Raw genomic sequence first — 14,003 nt, 5'->3', positions numbered from 1 at the left:
TCCCCTTGAACTTGGATTAATAAATGAATCTACAGTATTCTGAAATGTAGTTGACCTTATAGGTATTCAGATAGCATCTATAATGACATTAAACCATCAGAGTCAGTATCTGTGTTGTCATGGTATTCCAGGGTATCATCTGTATCATTATCAGTAGGTGTCTAACTTAAGCTTCTATAAATAGACACTGTTTAGTAGGTCTAAATTAGAGCTGTTTCCAGGACTCGTCCCTCCGTCCCCAGTCAGAAAATTGATTTGTTGGAGAGAGACAAAAATTTCACCCCTGCTGCAAACACACGAACACAGATAGAAACAGTACCGCTGTCGGTGGTTTCTGACCTCCTTCACGGAGGTAACTATCCCATGAGGAAGCACAGTCATACACATGTACATTTGTATATTCAAGTTGTAGATTAATGATAGAAATGCTTTCTTTCAGGTCATCCCAGCCATCTCCTCCTTAACACCAGTCACCACTGCAGTCCCGTTGGTCATTGTGCTGTCAATCACAGCTCTCAAAGATTTAGTGGATGATGTTGTAAGTACAAAGTTAACATACCTCCCAACTTGTACTGTAAGTAAATCTTTATATATAACTCTTGGCAACATTTCGTAAGTTCCAGAGGATGAATCACATTTGTTTTATGATTTTGGTTTGCAACAAAAACTTGAATGTGGCTACACTTAAATACTGTAAGTTATATTATAACAGTTACATCTTAGGTTGGAATACATAATATTGTGTCTAAGACACAATGTATATATAATAGCAACTTGTTAGCTCATTCTATTATTTAAAACAAAAAATTTGTCACTGCTTTATGCGAACTGCATTTGTAAATGATATCAAGTGAGAGGAAAGTATAATCGTATTGTGAAGCTTATATGTAAATTAGAAGTTTTAACATTCTGAATATGATTCTTTTTTATTTGCAGAGACGTCACCAAAGTGATAACTTAGTGAATAACAGGAAGTCCCAAGTCCTTCGAAATGGCAGGTAAGTAAACTGTTTTACCAGACCCGGTATACCTTTCTTTCTTGTCCAAGTGTATGTTTCGAACCTTCCCCTTTTGTATAACAGTCCCTAAATCATACTGTAACACCCTGAAAAGATACGTCCGAAGAGATCTCCGACCCAATGGCCCCCAGTATAATGCACTTCTGTGTATCTAAACAGTGCATACCTGGTGGGTGCTGCACTTAGAAGTCTCTCAAACCCACTGTTTTTCAAAGTGGCGGATTTATGTAACCTGGCAGAAGAATACAGGTTTAGATCCACTAGCTTAGTGAGGTATGATATGGAATCACTAAACTGTAAATTGTTCAGTTTGGTTCAATTTGACATCCATATACTGTGTCCTGTCTTTAGGCTCACGGAAGAAAACTGGATGAACGTACAAGTTGGAGACATTATTCGCATGGAGAGTGACGCCTTTGTCGCGGTAAGTGGTCGTGGATCCTGAACGTTAAGCTGTCGTAGGCTTCAGGTGCTGACTTTTCTGGAAATATCTGATCACTCAGCTATAACTTCATCGTTAGGAAGGGATGTCCCAAAAGGGTGCGCTTCCTGCTTGTTCTGGTAGGGGGTGCTTCCAATGTTAAATCAGTCATTTGGAATCCTTGCACTCTGGAACCTTTGGAGGCATGTCCCATAGGGCTTTGTACGACTTTTGGCATTAGAAAATGTCACTTTCATATGATCGTTCAACTCCTGATACAAAAAATTATATATGAAAAATAAAAAGGGCTATCCCGAACAGAGTATATTGTATGAATATGAAAATGATAGCATGGTCATGATGAGTCTGTGGCAATATCCCATATTATATGTACTAAATGCTACAAAAAAATTTGGCCGCAGTGCTATGGTGTTATTGATGATTTTTGACTTGACCTAGTCACTTCAAATTTGGCTCTAAATGTGTCGCACATTTGACCACGTCTTTGAAAGGTTTCCCCGATTAAGAATGTATTGAGCAGGTGTGTTATACTTTTGGGAAATCCCGAAAGTGTGTCAGGTCCCGTCAATCAATAGTCAAGTCAGCACTCCTCTAATTGATATTGATTAATGGGAAATGCTCAGTTAGGTGTTATATTTATTCACCATGCTTAATTCCATTGATATTGCTATAAGATTTGATATACTTTATAGTGTGTTTTAAAACATAGAGGACAAGAGGGTCCTATAAATCATTCTTATTTTCATCTCTTCACATTTAGTACTGTCATTTTACTACGCGTACATCATAGCTTGATTAGATCATTTTTTGCCATGGCCACGGGTGATCAGATTTGTGCATTGCAAATGTTGACACCTCATTCTTGCCTTTAAAACAGTTGACAAATTTTCTCATTAAAATTTTTTTCTTGTATAACAAAGAGTCTGCACTCCTAACGTTATAGTTAGTTGTATTTTTTGTAAACATTTGATATAATCCACAGTTTATATTTGCCATTGACATGACCTATAGAATGTAACATGCACTAATATTAGGGTGATACATATGTAGGAGGACAACATTCTATTATAGCCCTTTCTTAAATAGTTACAGTTGATACGGATTTTTGGTGTTGTTAGATTAAAGATTGACTAAACGGCAAAATACATGTGAAATGCACAATCATGGGACCCTAATCTTTTGGATTTTTTTACATGCAATTTAGACATGCCTTGGCGTGTACAATGTATTTTGCATATCTTTTGCTATATAGTATTATTCCAATAAACTACCTATTTAGTCATCAGACCCTTATATCTGATGGTTCTCTAATTATAAATGTTGTTCCAGGCTGATCTCTTGCTGCTATCCACATCTGAACCTCATGGCCTTTGTTACATCGAAACAGCAGAGCTTGACGGGTGAGTTATCTTATCTTAAATGTTATAAATGCATCGTTTGCAGTTGTGAAGAGTCAGAATTATATATCACGTCTATTGGGTTAAGCGTAGATAATGTCGGTCAGGCCCCCTGAGAATATGTATGTTACCATGGTTCGCAATAAGGGGGTGTCCTGAAAGTACAAAATGGAATGGAATGGAACGAAATGGAAACGAAATGGAAACAAAATGGAAACGAAATGGAACGAAATGGATTCTAAATGGCACAAACTTTTTGTTACATTTTGTACTTTTGGTACAGCAGTACTGTTGCAAACTTGTGATGTAATGAGGTCGTAATGTACAATTTAGGGATAGCTTCACTGAAAGGCTGATTTATAATGACATAGAGTTATGTGGAATTGACTTCGACTTGATTGGAATTGCGACGGTACAATACACAATACACAGGCAGCTGTTGCTGGTGTCATGACCCACACATAAAACATTACAGAACATGTAACAAGATATATATTACATAGACTTGGGCCCTACAAGTCACAAACAAACAAGAACTATGATCACGTTTGTTTTTTCAGGGAGACCAACTTGAAGTGCAGACAGGCTCTGGTGGAAACAGCTGAGTTGGGAGATGACAACCATAGCCTTGGACAGTTTAATGGTGAGAAATAAGTTTATATTACCAACTGCATGATTATAATATTCATCATTAATGGACAGAATACCAGTATTATGACAGAATCAAATTGTATTTATGGCACTTGTGTTCCCTTATCAAAAATCATTCATGACTCTAACAGGTGGAACATGTGCTTCGTTACTGCAGCTGTACATGCCCTAATCTTCAGATATGAATATTTAGCTATAGGAAGCTTCTGGTAGTATATCATTATAGTGTTACTTACTATTTGTAATACGTTACGAGCTTCTGGTAGTATATCATTATAGTGTTACTTACTATTTGTAATACGTTAAATGTTGTCTTCAATTCTGTTACAGGCCACATCACATGTGAGCCTCCAAACAACAAGCTGGACAAGTATGAGGGAACTCTGGAGTGGAACGGGGAGAAGTATTCGCTGTGCAACGACCAGATCATGCTGCGCGGCTGCGTTCTACGCAACACCCAGTGGTGCTATGGGGTGGTCGTGTTCGCCGGGCAGGACACCAAGCTGATGATGAACAGCGGGCAGTCCAGGTTCAAGAGGACGCACATTGACCAGCTGATGAACGTCATTGTCCTCTGGGTAAGGAGTTAGTTGCATTTCGTAGGCATTTTTGCTCTGGTAACAGTTAACAACTACAGACAAAAAGCTTTTTTCTAAATCATGGATGAACAACTATAATAATGGGCACAATATTCCCTTTTCGTATATCTTGAGCGGCAAAGGTCTTTTCTATTATGTGTCAGCAAGGTGTAGCCAAAAACTGATTTCTCAATTAATGCCTAGGTGCTAAATCCTTTTCTTGAAATGTTGCCAAACAAATTACTATACCAGTGAATGCCATGATCATACTTAGTCTAGTGTGGTTAGTATTAGCAAATTTTGCACTTACAGTCAAAATTCCTTTTGCCTAATTTCTCATCATTCAAAGTTTTACATTGAAGATATTTCTTTGTTATCTATTACAGATCTTTGGATTCCTTGTGTGCATGGCGCTCATATGTGCTATAGCATGTGGGGTTTGGGAGTCATATGTTGGACAGGTGAGTGTTTATTAGCAGTAAGAGTTTTCAAAACTTGATCATTTGATCCTCAAGATATATGTTATTTGTAAACTTGCTCATGTACAAGCAGCATTCCAGTTTAACTCCTGGTTGCATATGTATCATTTTGTAATAATATTATTGTATTATGATAAATGCTTTGGGTGTATTATTCTCTAACATGGAAAAAAGTCATGAAAAAGGATGTATCCTGTTACTTCAGTCTGTCCTATTTACTATTTTAGATGAGCATTGTCAGATGTAGAATGTACATAATTATAACATACTATATGTATCGGTAAGGCACAAAATACTGTACATACTATGTACTTGACCCAAAATTGGAGCTGTGCGTCTAATTTTTGACAGTAGGACACCTAGATATTTGTACATAACGCTACTAGTATACAGCATATTCTTGACATTTATGTGTCAGACAAATGATGAAATCTTGGATTAAGTTAGCTACATGAATACAATAGTAGGCAATATTGAGTTGCCATTTCAGATTCCAGCTCTGAAGAGGATCAATCATTCTACTTCATCGGTATTTTATGTTGTGCACCCAAACTGTTTTCTGTGCACCTAATTTTTTTTAGTTTAGGTGCACCTATGCACCTAGTACCAAAAAAGAATATCAACTCCTGGTTAGGTAATGAAAAGTCATTGCCATCATAATTTTTGATAACTACCCTTTAATACTTCTAAAAGACACTTGATAATATGTTGTATGAAAATGATGCTCTTATCACAACAAACAACTTAGCTGAAATGATGTGACAGTCCACCTGCAGTACACAGTAAGGTAGTAAGGGGGCACTTCTGACTGGACATGAGCCATCATCATTACTTTGAATCTTCTCTAATGTTTTCCTTTCCTCTTCTGTAGTACTTCAGAGCTTACCTGCCATGGGAGGTGTTTACAAACAACCCTGCTGAAATCGCATCCTTAGTGTTCCTGTCGTACATCATCATCCTCAACACTGTGGTGCCCATTTCTTTATATGTCAGGTAAGGGCCTGGGCACATTCATCGTATGATAACTTTACAATGGTAAATTCAGGCCTTGTGGATGGTCTGGTCACATTCATTGTATTATAACTTTGCAATGGCAATTTCGGGGCTGAGACAATTGTGGATAACCTTTAGTGCCTAGTGACACATAGGGCAGCAAGTTTCCTTGCTGTTTCTGTAGCTGGGTGTATTTTTACAGGGAGGAGTTGCTAGCCCTTTCCCTTTTAATAAGGAACCTCTTTGAACATTTGACCCCCATTTTATGTCCCTTCCAAAAGATGTATGTAGCCCCAACCTAGATGTCCTACCCAGTATTGAACCGGGGGCTCCTGGCTGCGAACTAATTGGAACTAGGAGCTCAACAGTGAGGCTGTTACCAATTGAGCTACAGGGACATCACTATTTTGGGATGTATCATACAAAATTCAGCTTTCTTGTGAGGGAAAATGCTACCATAAATCTGTTGATGCCTTTACTTTAGCAATGAACTTGCCATCTCATTAGATGTAAAGTAAAACTGCATGTTAAAGGGGAAGGGCTAGCAACCCCTCCATGTACAAATATACCCTGCTACAGAAATAGCAAGGAAATTTGCTGACCTAAGTATGTGTCATTGGGCGCTACAAGGTGAACAACAACAACAAGCTGTTGTGTGAAGTAGATTACTTAGCATTCATTCCCTTTTGCAGTGTTGAGATCATTCGGATGGGCCATAGCCTCTTTATCAACTGGGACAGTAAAATGTACTACGCTCCCAAACGCACCCCCGCGAAGGCACGCACCACCACGCTGAACGAGGAGCTCGGACAAATCGAATACGTCTTCTCCGACAAAACCGGCACGCTGACTCAGAACATCATGGCCTTCAACAAGTGTTCCATCAATGGGAAACAATATGGTGAGATAGTAACAATCAGTCTACTTTATTGTGTGTGTTACTTTGCAGTTCGGCGTCTGCACTGTACTTTTTATACTTTCTGCCAGAGGGAGCAGTTCATTTCTATCTCTGTTTGCCCAAGGACGTTATATATACTGTTTGTCTTTTTGTTGTTGCAGAGTCTGAGGTTAATGTTTGGTCTGAAATTTGAACTGGAATAAAAAAACAAGCACACCACAGTAATCTCAGTTGGATTCGTTTTGCAAACGAAATTTGACAAAGGCCAAGAAAGGTCTTCCTTGTTATGATAGATGTGCCTTGGTCATACATGTCATATTGGAGGGAAATGTTAGCGCATTTCTAAAGGTCAATTATCTTTTATGTAAGTCTTAAAATGATGTATTATGATGAAATTATGGAAGAAATCTTTTGGTATCAAGTGACACCTTCACTTTTGGACTTTTTTTTTCTAAAGAAAGTTTTTATTCTCACATTTCTTTACTACATATGTTTGTTGGTGGTACCAATGAGCATTCATTATGTAAATGGTCAGGAGAATTTGGAATTCTGTGCAGTATGCAAGACTGAAAATATACAGTTATGTAATTGGTATATTCAATCAAATAATCCATAGATAATCTATCGTAAATTTGTGGTACTTGATAACACAGGGTCTTCTAATTTGTGGTTTTCTTTCTTTTTTTGTAGGAGATGTATATGACAGGGATGGCAACCCCATGGACATAACTGAGGTACATCACCGTATGGTCTAGAAATCTGAGAACGTAGATTCACAAAGTATTACATGTATACAGTATGTCTTTGTAACTGGCTTATTAACCCCATAAATAGTTTCGTCAGGTTGCTAAATCAATTCAACATAGTTTTCGTTGGTACACAACCCTATTTCATTCTTCTTTTCAAAGACCTGTCGTCTTCATCAGTGCATAATGACTTATTAACTTACTACGTGCATGCGCATATCCACCATCATTACAGTATCTTATATATGACACACGGACTAGTTAGAAGAAAGTAGTGGTTTCAATTGGTACATGTGAAAAACACCACCCCTGTTCTTGCTAGTGCTTCTTTGGTAGTTTCACTTTCTTCTTGTATTTCAATACATTATATATGTCTTGATAGTAAAACTGTCGTTAATAATTCATGTTTACACTGTAGATGCCTCACCTTGCATGAATGATTCAAAGCTTTTTCTGTAGTTCATTCTTTATGCATGGAGAAGATCTTGTAGAATTCCTTGTAACTTAAATTGATAATGTACAACTTGATCTTGGTTTCTTCAAGGAGATTAAGAAGTATGTATACAACGTGTATATTTTTCAAATATCCTTGGTTGCTCCAGTCTTTCAATGGAAGTTTTGTTAAAGTGTGCTTTGTTAAATCTGTAAAAAGGTTTTCTTGAATCAATTTCTGTACAGTTCACCAAGAAAGTGGACTTCTCTGGGAACGTGTATTCCGATAAGAGCTTCACGTTCTACGACCAGACTCTGTTGGACGACATCAGTAAAGGAGACGAAAACGTGACCAACTTTTTCCGTCTCCTGGCTCTCTGTCACACGGTCATGCCCGAGGAAAAGAATGGTAAGCTCTTCTATAGACACCAGCCTTGCATATCAAGCTTGCAGCCTGCATTAAAGAGGGATGCAGTAGCCTTAACTTGGTAATCCATCATTCTAGGGGCTTTAGATTGGCTATTGTTCCTAATTAAGTTACCAAGAGGCAACATGATTAGTTGGTAACTTATAGCCTGGAGAGGATCTGATTGGCTGACAGATGCCTTGTGCCTTTTTGAAATAGAATTATCAATAAGCAACATGATTGGTTGGTAACTCAGCCATGGTAATATCTCATTGGCTGACAGCTGGCCTTTGCTAATTACTTTCAAGTAATTTTCAAGTATGCTTAACTCATAAAACTTTGAGTAGGGTACGCAAGCCGTAACAAAGCCGCATTGTACTACTAGCTAACAAAAAAGCATCATGCTTTGTCCTTAGTCTCAGGCTCGACCGCTTTACCTACTTACCTACCTTTAGACAAAGGGATCTGTTGATTGTAGTACAACCTGTAACAATAATGACAGATTTGTTTTGTAGTTAGTTGATTCATTCATGTATGATCTTTGATTTTCAGGACTTCTTGACTATCAGGCCCAGTCTCCAGATGAAGGAGCATTGGTGTCTGCAGCAAAAAACTTTGGCATCGTCTTTCTGGTGAGTTAGTAACCTTTCTGTTATTCATTCAGTTGATTGGTTTGTAATGATGGTTTGGGCTAGGTACAATGTACCACAAACTAAATATATCCCTTGCATCTTGGCTTGTTTATAAGAACTTGTTGCTCAAAAGTTGCTAGTGTTTGAACATGGGACCTCCATTTTATGTCCCCTCCGAAAGACAGGTGCAGCCCCAATGGAGATGTCCTGCCCAGGATTAAACCAGGGTCTCCCAGTTGCCAACTAATTGGAACCAGGAGCCCAACTGTGAGGCTGCTGCCAGTTAAGCTACAGGGACATCCCTATGGTCACCTGTACACTGTGGTACTTTCTTTGGTAGTTGATTTACATGATTCTCCTCGATTTTTCCTTACAGGCACGTACTCCTAACACCATCACCATCAAAGACCAGGATAAGGAAGTCACCTATGAGCTTCTACATATCCTAGACTTTAACAACGTTCGCAAAAGAATGTCGGTAAGTATGACAAGTATATAATCATGTAGTTTCACAACTGAATTCTGTTTGTATTTTGTGAATTGTCTTGCATATGGATGCATTGATAAGTTTTTTTTCCAATGGACAGTTGGTTCTTTTGCTAAAGAAAAAACAATGCTAAATTGTAATTTTATATCAACATGAAATCAGAGTCTGAGGAGAAAGTCATTGTATGCAGATTTTAGGAAGTGAATATATGTAATGTCCATGTAGAATGTCATCCAAAAACTATGCTGTGAGTGAAAAATTCTTTGTTTGTCTGCCCAATCATGTTTTCAGAAGGTGTTTTTAAAGATGTCCAGGGACCAAGGAAATAGATTTGCGTGGCTAAAAGTTTTTTTATTAAGTCAATGGTCATAAGTCATGGCTTAAAGTTTAAGTCAAAGGGAAGTTGATATTTGGTGAATGCATGGTTGTTTAAAAATATAATATGTGTTTTAGGTGATTGTTAGGACTACTGAAGGAAAGCTGCTGCTGTTGTGTAAAGGTGCAGACTCCATTATCTACGAACACCTCAGTCAGAACTGCACTGATCTGCAGACAGTAACCACTGAGCACCTCAATGTGAGTAAAGAACACCTTGTTGAGTAAAGACATTTAACAGCATGTTCATCTTTGTGTGTTGAAGATGTTTGGTTTGTTGTAAGTGGCGTCAGCCTTCCGTAACCATAACAAATCTGGTGTCCTCACTTATAAGGCCTCACAGCTTACATTACTCAAGCGGTGATTTGTCCTTTCTGGGAGACTAACGCTGGGCATTATCTGTCAGCCAATCAGATACTCCCATTTAATGCTGGGCCTGTTCCTGGGGAGATGACAGCTGATTGGCTGATAGCTGACAGATGATTGGCTGATAGACAACTGATTTGCTGAGAGACGATTGGCTGACAGATGTCCAGTGCTAATGTCCCCAGAAGGCAGAATTACGCCCTGGGTTACCAGTGTCACTGCTTGGCCAGTTAGACAAGGCTACAAACCCTGTTGCAAATGTCAATCATATAAAATGATGTAGTCTGGAGTATTTTGACATACATGTTCATGTACACATGATGTATTGTAAAGAATATTTCTGTGCTGTAAGAAATTAATAAGAATTCATATTGATAGTCCCAAACTTGCGGTCCCAAACTTACGTTCCCATTATTTTAGGTACTACGTCAAATAATAGATTAAATGTTTTGTTGACAGAAATTTGCTTGTGATGGACTGCGAACACTGTGTTTGGCTTCAAAAGAGCTGGACCCAAACTACTATGAGGAGTGGAAGTCCAGGCATCATGAGGCTAGGTAAGCCGCTATACAGAAATCTGGCCCTAGTACTGTTTTTGTCTGACTACAAGTTTGCGGTACTTACATGATTATGTTATATAAACAATTGATCTCAATCTATCTGACACTCTACGTGTTGCCAAAGCCGTCTTATTATCTTCAATTAATAAAAAGAAAAAGGAAATGCTGACTGTAAACTTGGCAAGGCTTAGACTGAAGATTGGCATTGAGCATTATATGCATGAATTCTGAACATGGGCCTAGATACCATTTAAACTTCTGGAAAATTTTATTTTTAACTAGAGTTCCACAAACACATTATCTTCGCCAAATAATCAAGGCTTATTATGGAAAGTGATTTATATTTACGTGCCTATCACCCCCTGCAAATTTGATCATGCACCATACCATTTGGACGTTATGATTGGGCGAATGAGTCCAGTTAAGATAGGGTTAAAAATCATTTGGTGGTACAGGACTAGTATATGTGTAGAGTGTGCTGATATATGTTATAACTGGTCATGAAAAAATATGAGTATGTTGATATTATATGGGCCACAAAGGTTCGATATGGCAGTGTTGAAAGTTGAAAGTGATGATGAAATAGTACAGTCAATACATATGAATAGAATAAATCTGGCACGTTTTTAGGTGTTTCTAGTCAGGCTTTCTATTTTGTCCCTATTTCGTTATGTCGCCAACCGTGTTGAACAAAAATGCTTAAACTGAACGCGTCAAAAACCAGCAGGACCCACACCTCTGCTTGGAGAATAGTTTATTTATTTGACCTACATGTACGTTTATGCAAGGCTATCTGTTTACATGACCTGACACTGTCCCATGTCCCATTGAAAGGCAGTGGGTTAACAAACTTTCCTGACTAATTATGCAAATTAGCTCCTTATTTGCATAATTAGTCATTGATTATGTAAAGCACCATCCGAGCTCTCTACATACCAAACATCACGACGTTCTGTCAACCCATTCTCAAGTTATTCATGTCCGAATGTCAAAACAAAAACACCCACTGCGGTTCTTAACAAGCCGCTAGGGGGCCAAAATTTACAGAACTTACTTTCTGTGGCATGAACTATCTACCACACAAAAATCATGACCATAGCACTTTCAGAAAATATGCCCCTAAATTTTGAAGCTCTGCTGCAGTACCTTTGGTACCCGCTAGAAGGCCCATTATCGAACTTGACCTTCCTTTCGGTAAATCCTACCCATCCACTAAATATCATAAGGATCTATCAACAGCTTCTTGAGTTATGTTGTCCACAAGAAAATTCACATCCACACAAAGCCCGCTGCAGTACCGACGGAAAGTGCCAGGAGAACCATTTTTGAACTTGACCTCCGTTTTCACAACATCTACACACCTGCAAAAAATCATGAAGATCCATCAACGTTTCCGTCACTTTTTTTGCCTACATACAAACACAAAAAAATGCTAAGTCCGCTGCAGTACTATTGAAAAACGCAAGGTAAACCATTTTCGAACTTGACCTTCCTTTGTTATGCTCCTGACATACATTCAGACCCACCCAACAGATTTTTCAACCGAAAACATAATCCTCTCCGAGTACAAGTACTCGGCGAAGATAACAATACTGCCAGAAAAGCATTCTGATTGCTAGCCTCTACTAGGCCCCACAGATGGCTGGGAAGATAGTAGAAATTGGCCAAAAAGAATAAATAGTATGCTAAGGGAGTCGGCTACGGAGAGAGGGTCCAATATGCCATCCTAGCCTAACTGTGCCTGTGAATGAATTTACTGTACCTTTCGATGGCCAAACTCCCTTGGCAAATATTCTCCCTATAGCTGGCGGGGTTAGTCTGGTAGAGACTATCTGATTGCAGTGTAAAAGTACAAACTATATTGATAACATAACACTAAGGATTCATTTACTGAACGCAACTGTAGATGGGTTGTTGAAAGCAAGAAATTTGTACCTGTGTATACATATTAAACTAGATATGCTTAATTCAATATGAAAAGTGTTTCCTCAATAGCTAAAAGTATTCATCAGTAACTGTTAAATGTAACTACTTATAATAAGATACATTTGCACTTTTGCTTTCATACATGTAAATTTGTTTCAGGAACACCCCATACCCCATTCATACATGGTTGTGATTTTGTAGTGATTCTCTATTATGTAGAGTGCTTTAGAGTGCTTTGCTCTTTATCTATCTACATCTGTAATCTAACGACTAACATTGCAAGTAAGAGTATTATACTACACACTGTCTAATCATCAAGGACTCTATCCTGCACAGTACGGAGCTAGGCTCTGATAATCTCTGGATTTCTCGAAATGCAGCACTTCTTTGGAAGATCGCGACGAAAAGCTTGACGTAGTGTACGAGGAAATAGAACAGGATATGATGCTGCTGGGGGCCACAGCTATAGAGGACAAACTGCAAGATGGAGTACCTGACACAATTGCTAATCTGGCTGACGTACGTAGGCAACTTAAAGTCTTATCTCAGCTTTCTAACGATGTATTAAGAACTTGTTACATGTCCTTTAAGTCACTGCTGACTAACGATGTAATGAAGATGCATTTGCATACTCCTTTAACAAATAGCTAATTACATCTACCTGTACATGTACTATTTTTGCCTTGCTTTCTGCTTTTTGGCTTCCTGTTGAAGATTTTTATGTATATAAATTCATGAGTTGCTTGGATCGTTTGGCTGACTTGCTTATGGCATTGAAAGTTGGCAGGAATGTCTGTTGGTTTCTTATGTCCTAGCCACAGTTACGTGTACATGTTGTTGGAAAAAATCTCCACTCTGTATCTTTGTGTCTGTATCGACATGTATGCATATTCATTATTGGACATAACTATAAACCAATGCAGGTGATTTTGATTTGCACCAAAAAGGAGTTGACTGATAATAATAAGTTTCACTATGTACAAACCTGGAGTAAAGAGAAAAACAAAACAAGAGGGTGTAAAATATACATTCAAAGACCTGTCACTGACAAAGCAAGGAGTTTCTATTCAATGTACTCAAGGCTTGTCACCATATGATTACAGATTAGATATACATGTATTCTAAGAAGTTGAAATAACAGGATTATTAATTCAAAACTGTGTGAATGTGTATATTTTATAGGCAAACATGAAGATCTGGGTTCTCACCGGAGACAAACAAGGTTGGTGAAGTAAAAACTTTTCTGTTATAAGTTTGTTTTCTTGACATACATCATCGTGCATGTTTGATATGAAAAAGATTAGAAATCACAAACGGAATTGGAGGGGATTTCTCTTTAGCAGCCTCACAGTTCATATGGTTTCATTTAGTTGGTAACTGGGAGACCCTGGTTCAATCCTAGGAAGCACATCTTAGTTGTGGCTGCGGCCATCTTTCTGAAGGGACATAAAATAGTTCGAGGATCCCATGCTTTTGTAAAAATGTGCCCAGCTACTGAAACGGCAAGGAATCGTATTTGCCACTAGGTACTACAAGGTGAACAACAACAACAAATCACAAAATTTAGTGAGCATGGGTTTGCTCAAACTTTGCTGAGATGATGGTATACTGTAAAT

General features: G+C 38.2%; 1 protein-coding gene across 2 annotated transcripts in view; it reads left to right on the top strand.

Moving 5' to 3' along the window:
* The window catches only part of LOC136428437 (phospholipid-transporting ATPase ID-like), a 35,479-nt gene that overhangs the window by 10,780 nt on the left and 10,696 nt on the right, over window positions 1-14,003 (top strand). For both annotated transcript variants that reach the window (XM_066417930.1, XM_066417931.1), the window contains exons 5-21: window positions 440-538; window positions 937-998; window positions 1,371-1,443; window positions 2,791-2,861; window positions 3,419-3,501; window positions 3,840-4,087; window positions 4,474-4,548; window positions 5,438-5,559; window positions 6,252-6,460; window positions 7,148-7,191; window positions 7,882-8,044; window positions 8,594-8,673; window positions 9,050-9,151; window positions 9,614-9,736; window positions 10,361-10,458; window positions 12,768-12,906; window positions 13,570-13,609. In XM_066417930.1, coding sequence (XP_066274027.1) covers window positions 440-538; window positions 937-998; window positions 1,371-1,443; window positions 2,791-2,861; window positions 3,419-3,501; window positions 3,840-4,087; window positions 4,474-4,548; window positions 5,438-5,559; window positions 6,252-6,460; window positions 7,148-7,191; window positions 7,882-8,044; window positions 8,594-8,673; window positions 9,050-9,151; window positions 9,614-9,736; window positions 10,361-10,458; window positions 12,768-12,906; window positions 13,570-13,609 — 1,831 coding nt within the window. The remainder of the gene's footprint in view (window positions 1-439; window positions 539-936; window positions 999-1,370; window positions 1,444-2,790; window positions 2,862-3,418; window positions 3,502-3,839; window positions 4,088-4,473; window positions 4,549-5,437; window positions 5,560-6,251; window positions 6,461-7,147; window positions 7,192-7,881; window positions 8,045-8,593; window positions 8,674-9,049; window positions 9,152-9,613; window positions 9,737-10,360; window positions 10,459-12,767; window positions 12,907-13,569; window positions 13,610-14,003) is intronic.

This window comes from Branchiostoma lanceolatum, chromosome 2 (assembly GCF_035083965.1).
Source record: "Branchiostoma lanceolatum isolate klBraLanc5 chromosome 2, klBraLanc5.hap2, whole genome shotgun sequence".
In the NCBI taxonomy this organism is placed as follows: domain Eukaryota; kingdom Metazoa; phylum Chordata; class Leptocardii; order Amphioxiformes; family Branchiostomatidae; genus Branchiostoma; species Branchiostoma lanceolatum.
This window is presented reverse-complemented; position numbering and strand designations above follow the sequence as displayed.